The 25,679-nt window shown below is 45.4% G+C and overlaps 2 protein-coding genes across 6 annotated transcripts in view; one reads left to right on the plus strand and one right to left on the minus strand.

The window, feature by feature from the left end:
• The window catches only part of KLHL13 (kelch like family member 13), a 1,461,558-nt gene that overhangs the window by 1,193,528 nt on the left and 242,351 nt on the right, over window positions 1-25,679 (plus strand). The gene's annotated exons all lie outside the window — the stretch shown is intronic.
• Window positions 1-25,679, minus strand: part of DOCK11 (dedicator of cytokinesis 11) — a 153,663-nt gene that overhangs the window by 59,369 nt on the left and 68,615 nt on the right. For all 5 annotated transcript variants that reach the window (XM_083595334.1, XM_083595335.1, XM_083595336.1 and 2 more), the window contains exons 20-22: window positions 3,359-3,482; window positions 2,396-2,517; window positions 484-567 (exon numbers count right to left, since the gene is read on the minus strand). In XM_083595334.1, the coding sequence (XP_083451460.1) occupies window positions 484-567; window positions 2,396-2,517; window positions 3,359-3,482 (330 nt within the window). The remainder of the gene's footprint in view (window positions 1-483; window positions 568-2,395; window positions 2,518-3,358; window positions 3,483-25,679) is intronic.

Consider the following 25,679-nt stretch of genomic DNA (forward strand, 5'->3'; position numbering starts at 1 on the left):
AAAGTACCCTGCCCGCCTGTGATTCCCAGCAACTGGTGCACAGAAGCATGACTGCCTCCAACCGACTACAGTGTACTTGGCATTTTATTGGTCTACAGAAATGGACTAATATGATTAAACCACCCTGAAGGAATGCAGAGAAGGCTATTCAGATGGAATGCAGTCCAGCCTCACAAAGGTTTGGAGGCTCCTAAGCACACAAGATGGCATACATCTCTCTAGGCAGGCAGGCAGGCAAGAGGAACTATTGTTGTCGTTCCTGCTAAAGCTGAGGGAAGGGGCATGGCCTGTGGAGGAGAGGTGGCTTGTGGAGCTGTGGCCTCCAGAGCACCCCAAGGGCCAAATGTGGAATTTTCCCACCCAAGCTTTATAGGATGGAAAAAATGCCACTTCATTTTCAATAGTTACCCTTAGAATGGTTATGGATCCTTCATTATTATTTTTTAAAAAGAACCCATCAAGCAAAGGCTGAGTTGCACTTACTTGGGTGTAAATGGTTGACTCCAAATGGAGCTTGATCTTGAAGAGAGCCTTTGCCCCATCAACCCATTTAACATCAATACTTGGCTGCAACAAAAGTGAGGGCGGGAGAGAGAAGAGGAGAAAGTGTCACGTTTGAATTTGGCTAAAGAGGTTCAGTTCACCTCGCAAGGCAGCTTTGCTCAGCCCGGCATGAAAAAGTATAAAAAAGTCATCTTCATGCACAAAATTCAGAAAGAAGATTGAAAGTGTTGGTGGCGGGGAGAATTTGACGCAATCCTCAAACTGTAGTTTGGTATCTCAATCTTTTTCAGTAGATTTTGGATCCACAAATCTGTGGGTAGTCCATGGGGTACAGAATTACTGCCTTCACTCTTCAGGCCGGAGGGCTGGCCTCTTCAGAGATTGCAGTTTCCCACAAAAGGGGTAGGACTTAGGGGAGCTGAGACGAGCCTCCTGTTTGCTTGTATCCATCCATCTCTGCCTGTTAGTCCTAGCAGATGGGCGAGTTTTAATACTATGCAACAGTGGGCTCCAGTGCAACTGCTGCACTTGTTGCATGACAGATTCTGCTGTCTATTGCACCACAAAGTTATTAAACCTGCTCATGCATTCTCTTGCGAAATTATTGTCAGCGGGCACCAGCTGTGCCAGCTAGGGAGGGCTGAAGCACTCCCCCCCGCCACCCGAGGTTCCTAGGAGGGCGCCAGGCCCCGTCAATATTGAGCGGCGATGTGGCATACCACATCAGTGTGTTGCACAACATGATGTGTGCTACATTAGTGCATTCTGTGACATGATGCATGACATCAGATGTCAGCCCCCTCAATAGTGGGGGCAAGCCAGTTCTCCTGGCTGGCGCAAAGCATTTTGCCAGTGGATTGAGTATACTGCTAAGTGAGTACCATATTTTTCGCCCTATAGGACGCACCATCCCATAAGGCGCACCTAGTTTTTTGGGGGGGAAATAAAGGGAAAAAAATTATTTCCTCCCCCCCAGGCGCAGGGCTGGGGAAGCCCGAGCTTCCCCCGACCCCAGCCCCCAGAACAGGCAGCTCTCCGCAAGCCGTGGGAGCCTGGCGCCAGGCTCCCACGGCTTGCGGAGAGCTGCGTGAAGCCTGGACGCGCTGAGCTCAGCACGCCCAGGCTTCAGCATGCAGGCAACTCTCCGCAAGCTGTGGGAGCCAGGAGCTGGGCTCCCACGGCTTGCGTAGAGGTGCGCGAAGCCTGGAGGTTCCTAGGAGGTGCGTCCCGACCCCTCTCGCTCTCCAGGCTTCAGCGAAAGCCTGCATTCACCCCATAGGACGCACACACATTTCCCCTTCATTTTTGGAGGGGAAAAAGTGCGTCCTATAGGGTGAAATATACGGTAACTTGGCACTACAATATTATTCATACTACTACTACTACTACTACTACTATAAGTTTAGGGTCCCGGTTGTTGCAATGACTGAACCTCCCAGTGAGCTCCTCCACTGCAGATCCATTCACAAAGGCAGACATCAAATTGATTGAGGTGCCCCTGACTTGGACCATCATGTTATAACGTGCGTTTTGAACAACAACAAAAACCCAGCACCCCTAATCCTGCAGTTAAGAAGTCTGAATGATTTCTGGTCAGAATAATTATGCAAATTAAGTTTTTGCCTTGGCTTTACCTAATGCATTCTGCTTGCGCAAATTGTCAGTTGATTGGGGGGGAGTGTCTGAGGGGATGGGATCCTAATGAGCAGGACACAGAGAGTTTGAATCTTGCTTTAAAAAGGAATGGTGATGTCCTCAGATGATGAATTGCACACCGCATCATTTGCAAGCTCATTTGGTGTACCTTCTTAGGTGCATGGAAGACACACAGCATATCAGCACAGGTAAAATACAGTCCACGCCCTCAGATTCACTTATTAGGTCTTCCTACCTTTCGAGCCTCAGAATCCCCGACACTCAGGTAGCCTGCTGGCAGATTGGCTGAAACAGGCAAGTGCTGCTCAGAGGTGATGATCCGGCCATCCTTCAGCAAAGGCAGCCAAGTAAACCCAACTGCAGAGACAGCAATCCACACAGCTGTGTAAGCATCCTTTTTAGCATGTAGGTAGAATCATGATCATGAACTTGCTTTGGGAATCACTTATATGTTACTGGAAACAAACCCATTTTTCCCCTTCTTTTAATTTGCTAAAATGGAATTGCATTTGCCCTTTCATCACCAATTCACGTAGCTTGGAGAGGGTCCTTTTTGAGCTCCTTGAGATCTCTGTTTGTTTTAACCATCCTCAACAACTGGGTGTCATCAGCAAACTTGGTTACCTCACTGTTCACCTCTAACTGGATCATTTATGAATGCTTGGAAAGTATCTGTCTGTGGGGGGACTCCACTTTCTACATGAACTATCCACTCATTCCCCCTCTCTGCTTGCTGTTTCGTGATCGGTTCCTGATACACAGGACGACCTCTCCTCTTATCCCATGACTGCTATGCTTACACAATCTTTGGTGAGACACTCTGTCAAAAAATGTCATCTTGTAAGGTGAGGGGAGGCAATAATAGGGTAACTAACACATTTTTACTTGGCAAGACACAGCTATTTCTAAGAATCATTTCACATTTTGCTTTTCCCAATGCCTAAAATACATGGCCCAGCTTTAAGCTAACCACCTGCACACTAGAAAGACAGGTGAGGAACAGGAGGGCAGGTATCCAGTCTTGTAGTATGTGAAACTGAAACAAAGAGACGGGCACTTGACAATGGTGGTGGTGGTCCATGGAATGCATAGGACAACTCCTTTCTGACACACCTCATGCTTCCTGGATCTACCAAACACAGACTGCTTGGGTGGGAGGTGGGGAGAACAAAGGCGCGGGTTCAAGTTGTGAGCCTACCTGTTGTCTCCACGGCATCCTGCTTTTTTGCTGTCCCCTTTGTGTTAATTTCGCAGCTGACATGATAGAAGGTGAAAAGCAGGTGATGCTTTTGATGGAGGTGGATTGGGAGTTCAATTTTAATCTAAAATGACATAATGAGAGCGATGCTGCATTCGTGAGTGCTGAGATGCAGTTTAAACTACTCTTTAAGAAACAAGAAAAAAATGGGGGGAGGGGGAAGGACCAACATGGCATTGCATTCATCATCTCTCTTGTTAATCTGGAAATCCCTCCTAAACTGACTTCCTGCCCAAATTTCTTACCCTGCAAAGCCTTCAATGGTCTTCCCATCATTAGAAGTGTCATGCTGGACAAGGTCAAAGGACCGATCTTGTCCAGCATCCTGTTCTCACAGTGACGAACCAGGCTGCCATTGTTGTTGTTGTTAAAATCTGTATACTGCCCTATACCTGCAAGGTCTCAGGGTAGTTACAACACAAACCCAAAATATAAAAACCCAAAATAAAGCAACCCAATAAACCCACCCTCCCCAAACACATTTTAAAAGGGCATTGGATATCAATCAGCCAAAGATCTGGTTAAAGAGGAACATTTTTGCCCATGCAATCATGATCATTGACTTCCTTCCCCCCCACACTTCCGTGGTTCTATATATTTACCCACTATGGCTGCATATTCTGATTACTCTATAGGTTTTGTTCTCCTCCCTCCTCATCATATCTTTATATACTTTAAACTGCTGAATTTACTCCAACCCTGCTAATGTTTTAACCTGTTTAACAAGATTCTTCAGCTATATTCAGATATTGTTTAAAGTATCACACCTTTCCTAAAACTCTAAAACCTGTAGCACAGATATCGAAGGCAAAGATGAGAGAAAGTCTCCTGATAGACATGAAGGAGAAACAAACAGATGCAGGGGAGAAGGGAGGAAAGAGACTTAAATAACAGGACAACAGTTTAATTCTTTTAACTCAAAAGCAGCATTCCAGAACCCTTGCTCCCTGCTCCCAAAGACGGATATGGATAAAATGACCGGACTTTTTAACAAGGCCACTGTTTGGCACCCTCAAATGAATATTTTAAATTCTTCTCAATTTTGCTCTACCTTGGCTCAGCACCCTGTGAAGGAAAGCTGTTAACACACTGGCTGTGGGACGGAAGCTCCCTGGCTCTGGCAGGGTCCTAGAGCCCTTCACTCCTTCCCAAAGCTGGACAGTGCCAGGGCTCCGGCGTCATCCCAGACCCCTTGCGCCCCCCTTTCGTTTTCTCAGTTATGGATCTTCTCAATTTTATGTCACCTCGGGTAATGTCCGGGCAACTGCTATAACTTAGAGGTCTAAATCATATAAATTCTTACTTATCTACAAAATATTGTTAAGAGTTTTATTATATACAGATGATTTTTAAATTAGCATGCTTTCTCTAAAACAAAACTGTAGAAGTAATTGGTGGAATAGATATCAAAGGTCAGGGAATAAATAGACATGAGGGAGATGCAGTGCAGGCACAGGGTTTGTTTTTATTTTTTAACTCAGAGGTTAAAAAAATAAATCCCAGTATATTTTTTCCACTAGCTGCACTTCCAAGCAAGTTTCAGCTGGGGGCAGCAGCCGTTCAAAAGCCAGGGCTGGAGAGCAACTTGGGTTTTTGGAGGCAGTGCAGAAAGGACTTCCTGCTTTTGTGTTGCCAGGAGGGAGGGGAGTAAATAAATAAATGGAGAGCAGAGGAAACCCACTTTCCATTTTTTAATTCCTCCCACCTCCACCCCACATGTGTGCAAACATGCAATTGCATAAGGTTTCTTCTTCTTCTTTGATGATCACTCTTAGTAAAAATGTCTTCCATGAACATGATCTGTCCGTAGGTGACTGTGGAGGCCAATTCTGGATCCACAAGAAGCAATGATTCTTCAACATCAGCTTCGTTGGACTGGTCATGTTGTTCGGATGCCTGATTATTGTCTTCCAAAGTGACTACTATATTCTGAACTTGAACATGGAAAGTGTAATGCTGGTGGTCAACAAAAGAGGTTTAAAGACTTTCTCAAGGCAAATTGAAAAAATGTAGTATAAGCATTGTAGCCTTATTGAAGTTCACCGATTGGGTCTGCGTTGCTCCGGGACAGGAGGAAGGAAGTCAAATGACACCGAATTGGTTCAAAGAAAGAGTTTATTCTGCTCTCCGGATAGCAGAAGGCACTTGCGTGATCAAGTCCACAGCAAGTCCAAAGAAATGACAAGTTTCATGCAGTATATATATCCTCCAGGCACCTCTCCCCCTTCCCCAGGCACGTCAGCTTGTACACGCAGGTTGACATCACAGATGTTCCTGCTCCGGCACTCTTAACTATAAAAGGGATTTCCTTCCTGCACTCCTGACCATAAAAGGATATTCCTGTTCTTACACTTAGCTTGGAGGCAGAGGTCACCATTTCCGAGAACACACTCTGGCGTTATTCCCAGACGTGGGTCTGCGCGTCTTTGTGGTCAGCACATAAGATAAGGCACACATGCATCATCCCTGCTGTACTGGAACTTGGCAAGGTCGACTTCCGGATTGGTGCCTCCGCCAATGGCAGAGCTCCTCCAATCGGGAGGAACTTGCTCCGTGGAAACCAGGGTCTGACTGCCACGGCGAAGGCGGAGACCCACTGAAATCACAGGTGGGAGAAGCTTATGAACTTGGGATTCGGCTGGCACCTTTTGCGCCTCCCCTACTCGCGGGGAAACCCTGTTTTGGGGATCCGGAGCGACGTGGGGTAAGTGGCGCGGTGCTTCGAATAGACTGCTTTTTTCACGGAGTGAAGCCGCATTGCTGTTGCCGGAGAGCGCTGACTTTTTCCTGTGGACAATTGGACTTTAAACAACTACCCGTGAGTAGAACGGAAAATTGGATCTTCAAATATCTTAATTTGGCATCGAAACGGGAAGGTTTTAAACAGGAAGTCCGCCTTCCTCTTTTGTAAATAGTTTGAAGCAAAGATGTTACAAGCTAAAGTCATGGAAACTCTTTGGTAAAGGATTAATTTCCATTGGATAAAAACACCAAACCCCCCTTGGAAGCAGGAGAAGAGGGGGGAAATTTTGAACCTAGCGAGCCTGCAGGAGAGAGCGAAAAATCAAATTACCACCGCTCTAAACCTGGAAACGGGCTGCTAGAAAAAGTGACGTTTTGGGAGAGTTCATTGACTGTGAACAGAACGAAGTTGACAGCTAACTAAGTAAGAGAAGTATACTGTTTCCATTATCCTCTTCTGCGTTTAAAAAGGAGGAAAAGTAACTGAAAATTGAAACTATCTTTATTGCTTCAGTTGTGTTTGAAAGGATTGATACAAGTGGAGACTGTTTCCTTCTAGAGGGAGCTTTTGAAATTGTTACAGGAATGGAACTGGGGAATCTCCAGCTGCAAGATAAGAAATTGTGAGAATTGGGAATTGACCTTGGACCATTTAAGAATGTTGACAGAAGCCATAGTGACTGTATTATGTAAGATAAGCTATTCGCTGGAACAGCTTCACAACAAGACGGATGATATGACTATTAAAATTGATAACTTGGGACAAAAAGTGATCAATCTGAGAGTGAGCACCAACACAGAAATAATTCAGGACTTGGTACAGGAATCCACTTTGGCAGGACAAATTGTGGAGGAGAAGGAGAAAGCTGTTGTTGTTGAACCCTAAGTAATACAAGAGGGATCCTTAGTTTTACAGAAGCAAATTGAGGACTATAGGTTGAGGCCTTTTATGATTGAATCTAGAAAAAGTCAGATTTTGAGGATCGGATCCCGGCTTGGACTGAAGAAGGAAAGTTGGAAAGATCCCTCTATGCAGGGATTAACTGACTTCTGGGACATGGATTTGGGTTTGGAGGAGAAGTTCTGGGGGCCTTTGGATTTGGAGGAATCTTGAAACATGTCCTGAAACACTTTATGGATCTTAGCTTCAACTATGGAAATTTGGCTGACCCGTCCAGAAGGAATAAAGGTATTGTTGGGTCGGAGTCTTCCCGAGATCTGCTCTTTAGCATTAAAGAATATGAAGAAGACCTGCAGAAGGGGCCTGGAAAAGAGTTAAGAGCCTCGGATATAAGATCGCAGGTTGATGGACTATATGGAATTGACGGAAAGGACTGGCAGAACCCGAAACCAGGGAGAGGAGATGGTGGAAGAAGATTGGAAAATTTAAAGTTTATATATACAAATACTGTAATATTAATGAGTGATAGAAAAGTGGTGGAATGGAATTTTATGGCCTTAGCAGAAATGTTATAAGGAGTTAAGCGTATATAAGTATTTTATCTTTAATGGAAAATAAGGTTAAAAATATGTTAAGATATTTATATTATGATAGAAAATAGAGAAAGATGGAAAGGATTTGCTGAAACAATTAATAGAAGTGGAATACAAAAAGGGAGGTGAGAGGAGGTCTTTAAGCAGAGGCTTGACAACCATATGTCAGGAGTGCTCTGATGGTGTTTCCTGCTTGGCAGGGGGTTGGACTCGATGGCCCTTGTGGTCTCTTCCAACTCTATGATTCTATGAAACAAGGGAATGAAAGATAGATATGGAAAAGGTGTGATGTATGTTTTTAAATGGTTTTTGTTTTGCTTGTTTAGGGTTAGGGTGGGTTAGGGTTTTGTTTAGTTTAGTTTAATGTGTTTAGTTTAATGTGTTTAGGTTGTGTTTTGTATTGTTTATATATTGTAATGTATTGTCTCTTTTCTCCTTTGTTTTTTCTCTTTTGTCTTTTTCCTTTTTTTTCCCTTTTCTGTAATCTTTAAAAGTAATAAATATTATTTTTTTTAAAAAAAGGAACTTGGCAAGGTCACTAATTGCCGCCACTGACTAATAAGGGAGAGAGCTTTGTTCTTGTTATGGATTTGCTCAAGGCTCAAGTTTATGCATTTTAGCTAAGGAAAAATAGGGATTTTGGTGCAGTTTAAAACTGCCTGCACAGTCAGTTTTTGGGTTTTGGGAAACCCATTCCTTCAGCATAAGGTTTACCTGGTGTTGGGAAGGCAGTGCTAAGGCTCTGACAGCCTCACATAGCGCACCCTCACAAAGCCAGGAGGAGGAAAGGGCTCTAGGACCCTGGGCACAAGGGTTTATGTAGGATGCTCATTGCAGTTGGTCCATCTCCATGTCTTTTGAAACAGCAGAACCTCATATATGATAGAATACATGGCCTGTAGGACATGTTTTTCTTCTAAGGTACATTCCTCCTGAGGTACCTAATGTTGTTCCCAATCCATTTTTCCTATTCTCATTGTAATAGTGCAATGCTATTTCACATATACAAAAATCTGAAGTGCTGCAAAACTGAGATGATCCACATGGGGGCACCAAACATCGAACCAGCACCTGGTGCCATTTTGTGAAAGATTACAAACTGTGTCCATTTTGTGTGGCTTTTGGAGGGCGGGCTCTGAAGGCGGGAAGGGCTCTAGGACCCTGCCAGAGCCAGGGAGCTTCCTTCCCACAGCCAAAGTGGTGCTGCGCAGTTTTCCTACTCAGGGCACTGGGCACTGCAGCGGCACAAAATTGAGAAGGTCCATGAATGAGAAGATTCATTTGGTGGACACAAACCAAAGTCTGTCCATTTTGTCTGCCATCCTAAAGCCAGGTTAACCTTATGTCATTACATCTTTGTGCAGGTGTCTGTATTTATGTTTGGGGGGGGGATAAATAAATGGAGACTTTGTTTCCTTTGCTCGCCATTTATTTATTTACACACACTCCTCCATGGGCGAAGGGAAGCCTCCCCCTCTAAATCAAGTAAATAAATACAAATACTTAACTAACTGACCATTTGCATCACAGATAACTCGGTTGCCCCTCCAACATAAAACTTGATCACTATAAAATAAATCCTGGCTACACCCATGTCCTCCTCTGCGTCACATGCCAAGCCGACTATGCTGGGACTTGCTTGAAAGAACAGCTACTGGAAAAATGAAGTAGGGTTATTTGCTTCTGAGTTAAATAATAATAATAATAATTATTATTATTTTAAAATTGCCTTGCTGTTTAAGCCTCTTTCCTCCCTTCTCCCCTTCTGTCTGCCTGTGTCTTGTTATTAAGGGAGCCATCTCTCACCTTACCTTTGGCATCTATGCTACTAATTACTTCTACAGGCTGAATTCTAGAGAAAGCATGCTAATTTTAAAATTATCTGTATATAAAATAACAGCGTAATAATACGTTCAATATATATAATAATGTATATGTTTTCAACCCCAAAGCCGTAGTAGTTGCAGACATTATTCCATTCGCCTCTACATTGTTCCATCCTTATTTCAGACATGGCGTTATATCAGTATATCGCAATGTTTAGCTGGTAACATATCACGATGCCGGAAGCCAGACATCGCCCTAGTTGCAGCTTGATGAGTTTTGGACCTTTGTTTATGTAGGATGCTCATCTCCATGCCTGTTCAATTAGAAGAACCTCATTATATAATACATGGTCAGAAGGACCTGCATTTATTGTAGGGTGTATTCCTCCTGAGGTACTTAACACTGTTTCCAGTCCATTATTGCAGTTCTCATGGTTATATAGGCAATGCCATTTCACACATCCAAAAATCTGAGCTGTTGCAAAACTAAGAAGGTCCACCTGAGGGCACCAAACATTGCACTAGTACCTGGCGCCATGTTGTAAAATATTACAAATGCCCTACATTTTGTGTGGCTTTTGGAGGGCGGGCTCTAGGATGCTACCAGAGCCCTGGCACCAGAGTCTAGTTTTTCTCCGCAGGGCACTGAGCAAATCCACAATTGAGATTTGTTTAGGAGCCCCAAATATTAATCTTGTTAAGATTACAAAGACCAAAGTGCTTCCCCATTTCTCCATTGTTTGGGTGGTTGAAGAGCTTTGGGATGCAGCCGGAGCTGTGGCACACCTGCCCAAAGACAGAAGGCTACAGAACGCTGGGCAGGAGGGCTCAAGGCCCTGTAACTTCCCTAGAGCCAGGGTATATTAAGATCACCACAGTCCCTTGATTTCATGGGAGGGCAGCATGAGGGCTCTGGGAGCAGGTGTGTTTGTGCATGGGATAAATGAACAGAGGATGGGTTTCCTCTGCTCTCCACTTATTTATTTATTTCACACCTCCAAGCACTGCAAGAGCAGGATATCCATTTCAACTTGCATCCTGAAGACCCCAACCCCTCCTTCTGAAGGGCTGCTGCCTGTTGTGTATATAAGAATAATTTTTGATGATACACAATGTCCAAAATCTTTTTGTTAACCCCCCCAACTTTACTTTCATAAACATGTAATTCAGAAGAATATATTTACAATCTCATCCTCCAGTTTCTCCCTATTAATCTTTAGGGGTCTCACTTCAGATGGATCACGCTTCAGACAGATCACACTGAGGAGTTTCTCTCAGCAGCAGCTAAAAACACCAGTTAAATTGAATCACAGTCACAACAGGATCTGCAATACCTCTCTCATGTGGCTCAGTCAGCCACCCATATACGTGCTATTGCCAAAGGAAAAACCCCATGCTAAAAATACACAGCCATTCAACATAAACAAACATTCCCATGTCAGATCATCATACCATCATCCTTAACGCTGCCCCCAGGTGGGGATTGCTTGGAAGTGCAGCTAGTGGAAATATGAACATGGATCAGTTACTTCTGAGTTAATAAAAATAAACGTTGCCCTGCAGTTTAAGCTTATTTCCTCCCTCTGTGTCTCACTCATGTCTATAAGAGAAGATTATCTCACCTAACCTTTGATGTCTATGCTATTAATTTTAGAAAAATTAATAGCATTTTTCTAAAATTTTAGAAAAAGGGTGCTTTTTCTAAAATTTATTTATTTACTTCCTATCCCACCTAACACTGCAAGAGCAGGAAGCTCTTTTCGTCTCACCTCCCAAAACTTCCCATGTTGCTGCCCAGCCCATAAAAATTGTGTAAGCCACTTTCCTCCCTTCCCCCCTTTTGTGTGCTCTTTTCATTTCTGACCTGTGTTTATGGAGGATGCTCATTTCAGTCTGTCCCTTTCCATGCCTGTTCAAGTAGCAGAACCTCATACATGATATAATACATGGCCTGTAGTGAAGGAACAGGTTTCTGTGCAGTAAGTTTAAAAGTGACTCAAGCCCCCCCTTTCTTTCTTTCTCCAAGAGAGCACTCTAAAATGTGTAAAACTTGAGCTGTTGAGCAAAGACATAGCAAGAACACAGCTGCATAAACAAGGCTCTCTCCTTTATCAGCTTGTGACGATAAGAGTGGCCTTGTCCACTCTAAAGTGGAACAGAGCCTGCCGCATGACCTCTCCCCCCCAAGATAAGAGTAGGAAGAGGAAGATCCTTTTATGGTCAGAAGTACAGGAAGGAAGATCCTTTTATGGTTGAGAGTGCCGGAGCAGGAACATACCGTATTTTTCGCTCTATAACACGCACCTGACCATAACACGCACGTAGTTTTTAGAGGAAGAAAACAAGAAAAAAATATTCTAAACAAAACAGTGGATGTATGATTTTTGTGGTTCATGCTGTGGCCACAGACGTGATCTGACGGTGAGTTTGGGGTAGCCCAATGCAAAAATCCTGAGGATCCATGTGGATCCATGCTTTGTAACCACGTTTTTGCGCCATTGCAGCCCCATGAAACAGTGGGTGCGTGTGTGTTTTTTGGTGCAGGCTGTAGCCATGGATATGCTATGTGATCTGATGGTGAACTTGGGGTGACCCAGTGCAAAAATCCTGAGGATCCATCTGGATCCGTGCTTTGTAACCACACTTTAAGTGGGGAGGGAAGGAAAAGCATTCAAGGGACAAGGAGCACGTGTGGGATGTGTGGAGAAGGATGCTGCTAATAATGCAGAAGAGGGGTTTAAGGGAAGAAGGAACACGCGTGGGGTGTGTGGAGAAGGATGCTGCTAATGATGCAGAAGAGGGGTTTAAGGGGAGAAGGAACACGCGTGGGGTGTGTGGAGAAGGATGCTGCTAATGATGCAGAAGAGGGGTTTAAGGGGAGAAGGAACACGCGTGGGGTGTGTGGAGAAGGATGCGGCTAATAATGCAGGCGAGGGGTCTAAGGGGAGAAGGAACACGAATGGGGTGTGTAGAGAACGATGCTGCTAATAATGCAGGAGAGGGGTTTAAGGGGAGAAGGAACACGTGTGGGGTGGGTGGAGAAGGATGCTGCTAATAATGCAGGCAAGGGGTCTAAGGGGAGAAGGAACACGAATGGGGTGTGTAGAGAACGATGCTGCTAATAATGCAGGAGAGGGGTTTAAGGGGAGAAGGAACACGCATGGGGTGTATAGAGAAGGATGCTGCTAATGATGCAGGAGAGGGGTTTAAGGGGAGAAGGAACACGCGTGGGGTGGGTGGAGAAGGATGCTGCTAATGATGCAGGAGAGGGGTTTAAGGGGAGAAGGAACACGCGTGGGGTGGGTGGAGAAGGATGCTGCTAATGATGCAGGAGAGGGGTTTAAGGGGAGAAGGAACACGCGTGGGGTGGGTGGAGAAGGATGCTGCTAATGATGCAGGAGAGGGGTTTAAGGGGAGAAAGAGCTCGAGTGGGGTGTGTGGAAAAGGAGCTTTTCGGCGAGCTGAGCGGGGAGGGGGGAGGGAAAGAGCACTGTTGCTTTAAAGGAGCCAACCGGACAGCAGCCACTTACAGCAGTGTAAGCAGCTCCTTTTCTCTCCCGCTTTGCTCCTTCTCTCCCTCTTTGCTGCTTTACGCAGCTAATGGCGAATCCCCTGCAACCCAAGTCCTGCTCAGCAGATCAGCTGAGACGCTGGGAGAATCGTAATTTCCCCCTCTCCCTCATCCCGTGCCCTCCTGTCCCCAGCAGCCTTTTTAAAAAGTTTTTTACTGGTTTTCACTGCGCTCGTGGCTCAGAGCCCTCCTGTGCCCTGCCGTCCCTCTGCAGCCTCATTGCTCCGTTTAGAGAGCACACGGACCTTTGCTAGCTGAGGCTGCAGCAGCTGTTGCTGGCTACGGGGCGCTTTTTCCAGCTCGCTATGGCTCCCGTCTGTCCCTCCTCGCGTGTAAGCGGCTGCTGCCCGCTTTGCTGCCATGGCTCTCCTTCCCTCTCTCCTCCTTGGCTCCCCCCCTCCTCCTGGCTGTAAAGCAAGCAAAGCTAGAGCCGTGCAAAGCCCTGCAAGTGGCTCCCGCTTTGCTTGACTGACGGCAGCCATGGCTCCGGTCAAGTGCATTCGCTCTGTAACACGCACAGGCATTTTCCCTTACTTTCTAGGAGCAAAAAAGTGCGTGTTTTGGAGCGAAAATTACGGTATGTGATGTCAACCTGCGCACATAGGCTAACGTGGTTGGGTTTATATGGGAAGGAGGGAGAGGGTGCCTGGAGGACCTGGAGGATATATATACTGCATGAAACTTGTCATTTCTTTGGACTTGCTGTGGACTTGATCACACAAGTGCCTTCTGCTATCCGGAGAGCAGAATAAACTCTTTCTTCTTTGAATCTTTGAATCAACCTCAGTGTCATTTGGCTTCCTTCCTCCTGTCCCGGAGCAACGCAGACCCAATCAGTGAACTCCAATAAGGCTACATTTCTTGGTGTATTGGCTGGGAATCCGCGTTCTCCCGCCCGGAGAACATAGGACCTATGTTTCTTGTAAGGTATATTTCTCCTGAGGTACTCAATGTCATTTCCAGTCCATTATTCCTGCTCTCATTGTTACTTAGTGCAATGCTATCAAAAAATCTGAGTTGCTGCAAGATTCAGAAGATCCACCTGAGGGCGCAAAACTTTGCACTAGTACCCAGGCGCCATGTTGTGAAATACTACAAATGCCCTACATTTTGTGTGGCTTTTGGAGGACGGGCTCTAGGATGCTGCCAGAGCCATGACACCAGAGTCTAGTTTTCCTCCGCAGAGCACCAAGCAAATCCACAATTGAGAAGATTCATTTAGGAGCCCTAAATAATAAACATTGCACTAGTACCCCGGCACCATGTTGTGAAATACTACAAATGCCCTCCATTTTCTGTGGCTTTTGGATGCTTTTGGATCTCTGGGATGCTGCCAGAGCCCAGGCTGAAACCCAAAGCCACTGGCACTTTTTCTGCATGAGGCCCTGAGCCAATTTGGTGAAAACTTCAGAAGGTCCATAACTAAGAAGATTCTTTTGGGCACCTCAAATATTGGAGTTGTTAAGATTAGCTAAGACCAAAGTCATCTGTGTTCTCCATTTTTGGGAGGCCAGTGTGAAGGCTCTGGGATGCTACTGGAGCCCTCGCAACACCTTCCCTAAGTCAGGTAAACACTATACCAAGAAAGGAAGTCCATTTCCACTTGCATAAAAAAAACCACCAAGTTTCTGCTGAGCCCTTCTTTTTGAATGGCTGCTGCCCCCAGGTGGAGTTTGCTTGGAAGTGCAGCTAGTGGAAAAATAAACTGGTTATTTACTTCTGGGTAAGAAAAAAAATAATGAATGTTGTGTAAGCCTCTTTCCTTCCTTGTCCGCTTCGTCTCTCTTGTGTCTATGAGGGAACATCCTTGCCTTTTCTTTGATACCTATGCTGCTAATTATTACTACAGATTTAATTTCAGAGAAAGCATGCTAATTTAAAAATCATCCATATAGAAAACAACACTTGTAACAATAAGTTAAAGATATTTGTCCTGAGGTACTTCCAGTTCATTATTCCAGTTCTGATGGTAACATAGTGCAATACTATTTCAGATATCAAAAATCTGAGGGGGTGCAAAACTGAGAAGATCCGCATGAGGGTGCCAAACACTAGACTTGAACACGACACCATTTTGTGCAAAAGTCCTAAAGACAACATCCATTTTGTGTGGCTTTTGCCAGGCAGAGGGAGGGCTCTGGGATGGAGCCAGAGCCCTGGCACCACCTTCCCAAAGCTGGATTGTAAGCCTCCTTGTTTCCTCTGTGGAGTGTTTGTATGTCCATCTGTGTCTCGCTCCTGTCTATTTGGAAACGTTGTTCTCTGAGAATATTCATTTGGGGGCCCAAAATATTGGCTTGCCAGGGCCCTGGAAGTGCTTTCCCACTTTCGAGCAAGTGTAAGGGGGGGATGGAGAGTGTGTAAAGCCCCCCCCCAGTCGCAGGCTCCCCAGCTCTTCCCTTTGAACGGATGCTGCCCCCAGATGCAATTTTAAATTTATATGGCAATGATATGTTAAAGATATGCAATTTAATATGTTTTAGACCTGCAAGTAGTAATAGTTCTGCAAACGTTATTCTGTTTGTCTCTACGTCATTTCAAAATTATTTCAGACATTGTATTATGTCGGTATATCACAATGTTTAGCTGGTGACTTATCACAATATTTAAATGGTGGGAAAGTGATCCACTTGGGGGCGCCAAACATTGGACTCACACAGGGCACCATTTTATGAAAGATTAGAAAACGGCGTCCATTTTGTGTGGCTTTTGGAGGGCACCTCCTTCCCTAAAGCCAGAATCCTAGAAAGTGCTTGCTAGCAGTTTTCCTAAACTGGGTGTTGAGCTGAGGTGGTACAAAATTGAGAAGGTACACAATTGACAAAATCTATTTGGGGCCCAAATATTAAAATTCCATCTTAAGTCCATCCCATCTCTCCACCTTTGGGAGGGCAGTGTAAAGGCTCCGGGATGCTGCCAGAGCCCTGGCACCGCCTACCTGAAGCCAGAATCCTAATGTAGCCTTATTGGAGTTCACCGATTGGGTCTGCGTTGCTCCAGGACAGGAGGAAGGAAGTCAAATGACACCGAGTTGGTACAAAGAAAGAGTTTATTCTGCTCTCCAGAAAGCAGAAGGCACTTGCGTGATCAAGTCCACAGCAAGTCCAAAGAAATGACAAGTTTCATGCAGTATATATATCCTCCAGGCACCCTCTCCCTCCTTCCCATATAAACCCAACCACGTTAGCCTATGTGCACAGGTTGACATCACATATGTTCCTGCTCCGGCACTCTCAACCATAAAAGGATCTTCCTTCCTGTACTTCTGACCATAAAAGGATCTTCCTCTTCCTATTCTTATCTGGGAAGAGGTCATGATTCTCCGGGAACACGCTTTTGGTGTTGTTCCCACGTATTTTGTGGTCAGCACATAAGATAAGGCACACACACATCATCCCTGCTCTACTCGAATTTAGCAAGGTCACTCATTGCCGCCACGGACTGATAAGGGAGAGAGCTTTGAGCACAGCCGGGTTTCTGTTTATGCATTGACTCAGAGCTAATGGATTTTAGATAAGGAAAAATAGGGATTTTTGGTGCAGTTTTCAAACTGCCTGCACAGTCAGTTTTGGGTTTTGGAAACCCATTCCTTCACTAGTAAATGCTTGCCCAACTTTGGGAAGGAGGAAAGGGCACTAGGAACCTGCCTGAGCCCAGAAGCTTCCTTCCCCGCTGTGAGAAAGCGGTGCCAGCACAGGGGACTGAGCAGCAGTGGTGCAAATTGAGAGGGTCCATGATAGAGAAGATTCATTGGCGCGCCCAAAATATTGCCTGCCATAAGATTAGCAAGGATTAACTCTGGGGTGTTTCCTGAGTCCTGTCAGGTAAACCTTATGTGATTGCATCTCTGCGTGGGCGTTACCCCATAAGAGCAGGGAGTGCTTCTCGACTCACGTCCCTCAGCCCCCCCCTGCAAAACTGAGAAGATCCACCTAGGGGCGACAAACATTGGACTCGCACAGGCGCCATTTTATGAAAGATTACAACCGGTGTCCATTTTGTGTGGCTTTTGGAGGGTGGTGCAAGGGCTGTAAGATGCTGTCAGAGCCCTGGCACCTTGAAGCCTAAAGCCTTGTAAGTGCTTGCCCAATTTTGGGAAGGTGGGAAGGGCTCTAGGACCCTACCAGAGCCATATAGGTTCCCTACCGCAGCCAGAGTGCTGTTAACAATTTTGCCGCACAGCTAGTAGTTTTATCTATATTACTAATTACTTCTGCAAATTTAATTTTAGAAAAAGGATGTTAATAAAAAAAATCTGTATATAAAATAAGAGTTGCAACAATATGTTAAAGATAAATAAAGTTTTACATGCTTTTAGACCCATCAGTATTAAAAAATTGTGCAGACATAATTCAGTTCACCTCTGCATAGTTCCAGTGCTTTTTTTCTTAAAAAAAAATGTTTAGGGGTTCCGTTAATTTGGACTCAAGAAAATCACCATTTTATAGTTCAGATTGAGGAAAATAAATACAGTAAATGGACAAAAGTACAAAGAACATGCAAATTGTTTAGGGGTAGGCATACCCCTGCATCCCCTCCCCCCGAAAAAAGGACTGCAGAGTTCCAACCTTATTTCAGACATGGAGCCACAACAGTATATCACGATGTTGGGCTGGTGACATATCACAATGTTGGAAGCCGGACATCACCCAGCCCTCTTGGTTGCAGCTCTAATCATTTCAGACCTTTGTTTATGTAGGTTGTCCTTTCTGTCCGTCCATCTCCACGCCTTTTCAAGTAGCAGAACCTCACATATGAAAGAACACATGGCCAGTAGAAAGTGTTATTTCTTGTAAGGTAAAAATCTCAGGTGCTGTAAAACGGAGAAGATCCACGTGGGGGCATCTAACATTGACTTGCACAGGCGCCATTTTGTGAAAGATTACAAACGGGCATCCATTTTGTATGGCTTTTGGAGGGCGGGTTCTGGAACGCTGCCAAAGCCCCGATATTGCCCCCCTCAGTGTGGAAACCTAGTCAGTGCTTGCTGCTCCATGCAGTTTTCCTGCACTAGCGGCATGAAATTGAGACAATTCATAACTGATAAAACAATTTGGGGACTCAGACATGGTATTATATCGGTATATTGCAATGTTTAGTTGGTGACATAGCACAATGTTGGAAACCAGACATCACCAGCCCTCCTACTTCCAGCCCTTTTCATTTCTGATCTATGTTTATGTAGGATGCACGTTTCAGTCTGACCTTCTCCATGCCTGTTCCCTCCTGTTCTCATTGTTACTTAGTGTGAGGCTAATTCACACATCCCAAAATCTGAGGTGGTGCAAAACTGAGAAAAGCCACTTGGGGGCGCCAAACATTGACTCACACAGTCACCAATTTATGAAGGACTACAAACACCCTCCATCTTGTGTGGCTTTTGGAGGGTGGGCTCTGGGATGCAGGCACAGCTCAGGCACCGCCTTCCTGAAGCCAGAATACCAGTATGCAAATGTTTGCCCAAATTTGGGAAGGCGGGAAGGGCTCTAGGACCCTGCCAAAGCCCGGGAGATTCCTTCCCGCCGCCAGAGTGGTGCATGCAGTTTTCCAGCACGGCACTGAACAGAGGTGACACAAAATTGAAAAGATGAATTTTTTCAATTATGGAACTTGGGGGGTGCAATCCAAAGTCCTTCCATTTTGCCTGGTTTTGGGAGGGCAGCGCAAGGGTTGGGAGATGCTACCAGAAGCCTGGCACATCTTTCCGAAGCCTAGTAAGTGCTTGCCCAGCTTAGAGAAGGTGGGAAGGGCTCTAGGACCCTGGGCACAGGGGCTCTGGGCTGCCGCAATAGTCCTAGCACCTTTGTGCTTGTTCGTGCAGGCACTTCTCCTGCACAGGGTGCTGAATTGAGAACATGATTTTGAAGATTCATTGGGGGCCCGGAATATTGGCTTCTTTAAGATTAGCAAAGGCCAAAAATTGTCCATTTTATCCATTTTTGGGAGGGCAACCTGAGGGCTTTCACATGCTTCCAGAACCCTGGCATCGCCATCCCAAAGATGTCACCCTCGTGAAACCACAAGAGCAGGAAGCCCATTTCAACTCCCCCCATGTTGCTGCCCAGCATAGGCATTGAGTGGAGGGGGGACACAGCCCCCCAATATTTCTGATGAATGGACCCCACCCCGGAAAAAGATTAGCACATGTCAGAACACCCCAGGACAAGTGGGGCAAGACAACAGCCCTGCTGTCCATCCCTTGCTTTTGAATGCTTGCTGTCCCCAACTGGATCTTGCTTGGACAATATAGTGGGATTATTGCTATTTTTAAAATAAAAATGAACAATGCCCTGTTGTTTAACCCTCTTTCCTCCCTTGTCTCCTGTATGTTCGCCTTGCATCCATTAGGGAACAATCTCTCATGTTACATTTGATTTCTAAGCTAATAATCATCTCTACAGGTTAGATTTTTGGGGAAATGTGCTAATTTAAAATAGATCTGCATTTAAAATAGCAGTTGTAACAATACGTTAAAGATAAGAAGACATTAATATGTTTTGGATGCCTAGGTAGTAGTAGTTGCGCAGATGTTATTTCGTTCGCCTCTACATAGTTCCGTCATTATTTCCAACCTTGTTTCATCTCCGTGTATTGCGATGTTTAGCAGCTGACATATCACGATGTCAGACATCGCCCAGCAAAACTGGACCTGTACAGGCGCCATTTTGTGAAAGATTACAAACAGCATCCATTTTGTGTGGCTTTTGGAAGGCGGGCGCTGGGATGCTGCCAAAACCTGGCACCGCCTTCCCAAAGCCTGAAGCCTGGAAAGCGGTTGCCTTGCCAGCAGTTTTGCTACACGGGGCGCTGAGCCGAGAGGTGGTACAAAAATGAGACAAGCCGTCATCTGAAAGACCCATTTGAGAGCCCCAATATTAAGATTTCCGAACTCAGTTCGTTTTATGCATCATTTGCAGGGCAGCATGAAAGCACCGCCTTCCACGAAGCCGCAAGCTTAGGGCTCTAGGACCCCGCCAGAGCCTGGGAGCTTGACTTTGTCCAGCTTTGGGAGGGCGGCATGAGAACTCCGGCAGGCTGCCAGACTCCTGGCCCTGCTTTCCCACTTTCCTTTATGCAATTGCTTCTTTGAGCAGCTGGGCGGGAATATTGCCATGGTGGAGGAGAGTGTGTTTGCTCTCCTTTCATTTATTTGCTCCCCACTTTTTGTCTCCTAAAGCCCCCCTCCTCATGATGCTGCCCAGCTCTTCCTTTGGAGCAGCTGCTGCCCCCACCTGGGATGTGCTTGGAAGCGCAGTTAGTAGAAAAAGAAAGGGGGTTATTTACTTCTGAATTAAAATCAAAAACAAAATTAACGTTGCTCTGTTGTGTAAGCATCTCTCTTCCCTTGTCTCCTCTGTGCGTGTTTGTGTGTTGGTTTCTCCCTCGTGTCTATACGCAAACACTCTCTCACCTTTCGTTTAATATAGATGCTATTGATTACTTCCATAGGTTTAATTTCAGAGGAAGCATGGGAATTTGAACATTATCTGTACAGAAAATTGCACTTGTAACAAAATGTTAAATATATATTTAAAAATTACGTATTTTACAGCCCTAAGTAGAAGCAGTTGCCAGGACATCACCCTGTTCACCTCTGCAGAGTTCCATCCTTATTGCAAGGTTCATATAGCCTGATGCTGGAAACCAGACATTGCCCAGTTGTAGTTGCAGCCCTTTTCGTTTCTGACCTATGTATATGCAGGATACTCCTTTCGGTCTGTTCATCTCCATTTCTTTGAAGTAGAAAAATATCAAAAATATCATACAGAGTCAGTAGCACCTGCTTTTCTTGTAGGGAATATTCCTTCTGATGTACTTATAGGTGTTTCTAGACCATTATTCCTGTTCCCGTTGTTACATAGTTCGATGCCATTTCAGAACTCCAAATATCAGGTAAAAGGTAAAGGTAAAGGACCCCTGATAGTTAAGTCCAGCCACAGACGACTCTGGGGTTGTGGCGTTCATCTTGCTTTACAGGCTGAAGGAGCCTGTGTTTGCCCTCAGTTTTTCCTGGTCATGTGGCCAGCATAACTAATTTACTTCTGGCACAACAGAACACTGAAACCAGAGCAGCACATGAAAACACCGTTTACCTTTCTGCCATAGCAGTACCTATTTATCTACTTGCACTTTGAGGTGCTTTCGAACTGCTAGGTTGGCAGGAGCAGGGACCAAGCAACGGGAGCTTACCCCGTCGTGGGGATTCAAACCGCCAACCTTCTGATTGGCAAGCCCAAGAGTCTCAGTGGTTTAGAACACAGCAACCAAATATCAGAGCTGGTGCAAAACTGAGAAGATCAACTTGGGGTCACCAAACACAGTGTGACGCGGCAGCTAAAAAAGCCAATGCAATTCTGGGCTGCATCAATAGGAGTATAGCATCTAGATCAAGGGAAGTAATAGTGCCACTGTATTCTGCTCTGGTCAGACCTCACCTGGAGTACTGTGTCCAGTTCTGGGCACCACAGTTCAAGAAGGACACTGACAAGCTGGAACGTGTCCAGAGGAGGGCAACCAAAATGGTCAAAGGCCTGGAAACGATGCCTTATGAGGAACGGCTAAGGGAGCTGGGCATGTTTAGCCTGGAGAAGAGGAGGTTAAGGGGTGATATGATAGCCATGTTCAAATATATAAAAGGATGTCACATAGAGGAGGGAGAAAGGTTGTTTTCTGCTGCTCCAGAGAAGCGGACACGGAGCAATGGATCCAAACTACAAGAAAGAAGATTCCACCTAAACATTAGGAAGAACTTCCTGACCGTAAGAGCTGTTTGACAGTGGAATTTGCTGCCAAGGAGTGTGGTGGAGTCTCCTTCTTTGGAGGTCTTTAAGCAGAGGCTTGACAACCATATGTCAGGAGTGCTCTGATGGTGTTTCCTGCTTGGCAGGGGGTTGGACTCGATGGCCCTTGTGGTCTCTTCCAACTCTATGATTCTATGATTCTATGATTCTATGATTCTATGATTCTAAGTGATGCCCAAAGTTTTCCTACACAGGATGCTGAGCCGAAGAGACATAAAACCGAGGTCCATGATTTTGAAGATTCATTTGGGGTCCCAAGATAATGGACGTGTTAATATTCGCAAAGACCAAATTCTGTCCATTTTATCCATTTTTGGGAAGGCAGCCTGAGGGCTTTGGAATGCTTCCAGAGCTCTGGCATCACTTCCAAAAAATTCACCCTTGTGAAACCACAAGAGCAGGAAGCCCCTTCCAACTCCACTCCAAAAGCCCCCCATGAAACTGCTCAGCATAGGCGTTGAGTGGGGATGGGTACAGCCCTAAACATTTTTGGTTAAAGGCCTCCCCCCCTGATTCTGAGGCTGCAAAGAGGGACATGATGGGTCTGCAGGAGAACTCAGCAAGCCTCAGGACCTGAGACGGCAAGACAGCATTTCTGGTATCCTGCCTTCATTTCACATGGCTGCATGGATGCACAGCTAGTGGAAAAATAAACTGAGGTTAGTCCTACTTTAAACATTTTAAATGAATATCTTGTTTAAGCCTTTAATCCCTTGTCCTTTGTTTTTCTGTGTCTCATTTGTTTCTATTATGTTATACTCTCTCACCTTACCTTTGATATCCATGTTCCTAATCACTTCTACATGTTAAATTTTTGGGAAAGCATAATAAACGATCTGTATGTAAAATAACAGTTGTAACAACATGTTAAAGTTAAGTTAAAATTTGCATGTTTCAGATCTGCAAGAAGTAGCAGTTGCCAGGACATTACCTGTTCACCTCTACCTTGTGTTATGTCAGTATATTCCAATGTTTGGTTGGTGACTTATTACACTGTCAGAAGCCAGACATCACCAGCCCTCCTACTTGCAGCACTTTTTGTTTCTCACCTATATTTATGTAAGATTTCAGTCTGTCCTTCTCTATGCATGTTCAAGTAGCAGAACTTCAAATATAATGCATGGCCTGTAGGACCCGCTTTTCTTGTAGTGTATTCCTCCTGAGGTATTTAACGCTGTTTCCAGTCTATTATTGCTTTTATCGTTACATGGTATGATAGGATTTCATACATCCAAAAATCTGAGGTGCTGTAAAACTAAGAAGATCCACTTGGGAGCGCCAAACACTGAACCGTGATGTAAAACTGAGAAGATCCACTTGGGGGCGCCAAACACTGAACCGTGATGTAAAACTGAGAAGATCCACTTGGGGGCGCCAAACACTGAACCGTGATATAAAACTGAGAAGATCCACTTGGGGGTGACATTGGCCCAGGCACCATTTTATGAAAAATTACAAATGGCGTCCATTTTGTGTGGCTTTTGGAGGACGGACACTAGGTTTTTTGTCAAAGCCCTGGCACTGCCTTCCTGAAGCCGGAAGCCTAGCTTTCACCCTAGTATGGCTTTGCCCTCCAAAAGCCACACAAAATGGAGGCCGTTTTTAATCTTTCACAAAATGGCGCCCGTGCAAATCAATGTTTGGCGCCCCCAAGTGGATCTTCTCAGTTTTACATTACGTCATCATGAGTTGGCAGAATCCTTGAGCAGCCTTTCTTGCTGGGCAAGCCTTTACAATGCTTTCAGCTTTGGGAAGGCGGTGCCAAGGTTCTGGCCCTCCCTCCTTAGCTGAGAGTTGCCCATGACAGCCACCAACATGCGAGGTCTCCCCCCTCGCTGCTCAGTCAAGGTTGCTTTCCTACCCCTTGAGGACTCTTAGGGGCCGCCACTCCCATGAGAAGTGGGGGGGGGAGGGGAGTACACGTCTTTGCCTTATCATTGTGTGTGTGTGTGTGTGTGTGTGAGTGAGTGAATGAGAGGCAGTGGGGTTAGGATGTGGTTGCTGCGGCAGTGGAAGCGAGTGAACGAGAGGGAAGAGGGGGCAGTGGAAGGGGCTGACGATTTTGCGCCCCCCCATCTGTGACCCTGGTGGGGGACTTCCTCACCCCCTCCTAACTACAGCCCTGGCCCAAGCCACCTCCATTCAGCACCCTGTGCAGGAGAAGTGCCTGCACGAACAAGCACAAAGGTGCTAGGACTATTGCGGCAGCCCAGAGCCCCTGTGCCCAGGGTCCTAGAGCCCTTCCCACCTTCTCTAAGCTGGGCAAGCACTTACTAGGCTTCGGAAAGATGTGCCAGGCTTCTGGTAGCATCTCCCAACCCTTGCGCTGCCCTCCCAAAACCAGGCAAAATGGAAGGACTTTGGATTGCACCCCCCAAGTTCCATAATTGAAAAAATTCATCTTTTCAATTTTGTGTCACCTCTGTTCAGTGCCGTGCTGGAAAACTGCATGCACCACTCTGGCGGCGGGAAGGAATCTCCCGGGCTTTGGCAGGGTCCTAGAGCCCTTCCCGCCTTCCCAAATTTGGGCAAACATTTGCATACTGGTATTCTGGCTTCAGGAAGGCGGTGCCTGAGCTGTGCCTGCATCCCAGAGCCCACCCTCCAAAAGCCACACAAGATGGAGGGTGTTTGTAGTCCTTCATAAATTGGTGACTGTGTGAGTCAATGTTTGGCGCCCCCAAGTGGCTTTTCTCAGTTTTGCACCACCTCAGATTTTGGGATGTGTGAATTAGCCTCACACTAAGTAACAATGAGAACAGGAGGGAACAGGCATGGAGAAGGTCAGACTGAAACGTGCATCCTACATAAACATAGATCAGAAATGAAAAGGGCTGGAAGTAGGAGGGCTGGTGATGTCTGGTTTCCAACATTGTGCTATGTCACCAACTAAACATTGCAATATACCGATATAATACCATGTCTGAGTCCCCAAATTGTTTTATCAGTTATGAATTGTCTCAATTTCATGCCGCTAGTGCAGGAAAACTGCATGGAGCAGCAAGCACTGACTAGGTTTCCACACTGAGGGGGGCAATATCGGGGCTTTGGCAGCGTTCCAGAACCCGCCCTCCAAAAGCCATACAAAATGGATGCCCGTTTGTAATCTTTCACAAAATGGCGCCTGTGCAAGTCAATGTTAGATGCCCCCACGTGGATCTTCTCCGTTTTACAGCACCTGAGATTTTTACCTTACAAGAAATAACACTTTCTACTGGCCATGTGTTCTTTCATATGTGAGGTTCTGCTACTTGAAAAGGCGTGGAGATGGACGGACAGAAAGGACAACCTACATAAACAAAGGTCTGAAATGATTAGAGCTGCAACCAAGAGGGCTGGGTGATGTCCGGCTTCCAACATTGTGATATGTCACCAGCCCAACATCGTGATATACTGTTGTGGCTCCATGTCTGAAATAAGGTTGGAACTCTGCAGTCCTTTTTTCGGGGGGAGGGGATGCAGGGGTATGCCTACCCCTAAACAATTTGCATGTTCTTTGTACTTTTGTCCATTTACTGTATTTATTTTCCTCAATCTGAACTATAAAATGGTGATTTTCTTGAGTCCAAATTAACGGAACCCCTAAACATTTTTTTTAAAGAAAAAAAGCACTGGAACTATGCAGAGGTGAACTGAATTATGTCTGCACAATTTTTTAATACTGATGGGTCTAAAAGCATGTAAAACTTTTTGGGTGTGTGAAATAGCATTGCACTGTGTAATAATGAAAGCAGGAATAATGGGGTGGTAAGAGCTTTAAGTACCTCAGGAGGAATACAGTAAAAGGTATAGGATCCCTGGACAGTTAAGTCCAGTCAAAGGCTATA

Source organism: Podarcis filfolensis, assembly GCF_964270895.1.
Source record: "Podarcis filfolensis genome assembly, chromosome: Z".
NCBI lineage: Eukaryota > Metazoa > Chordata > Lepidosauria > Squamata > Lacertidae > Podarcis > Podarcis filfolensis.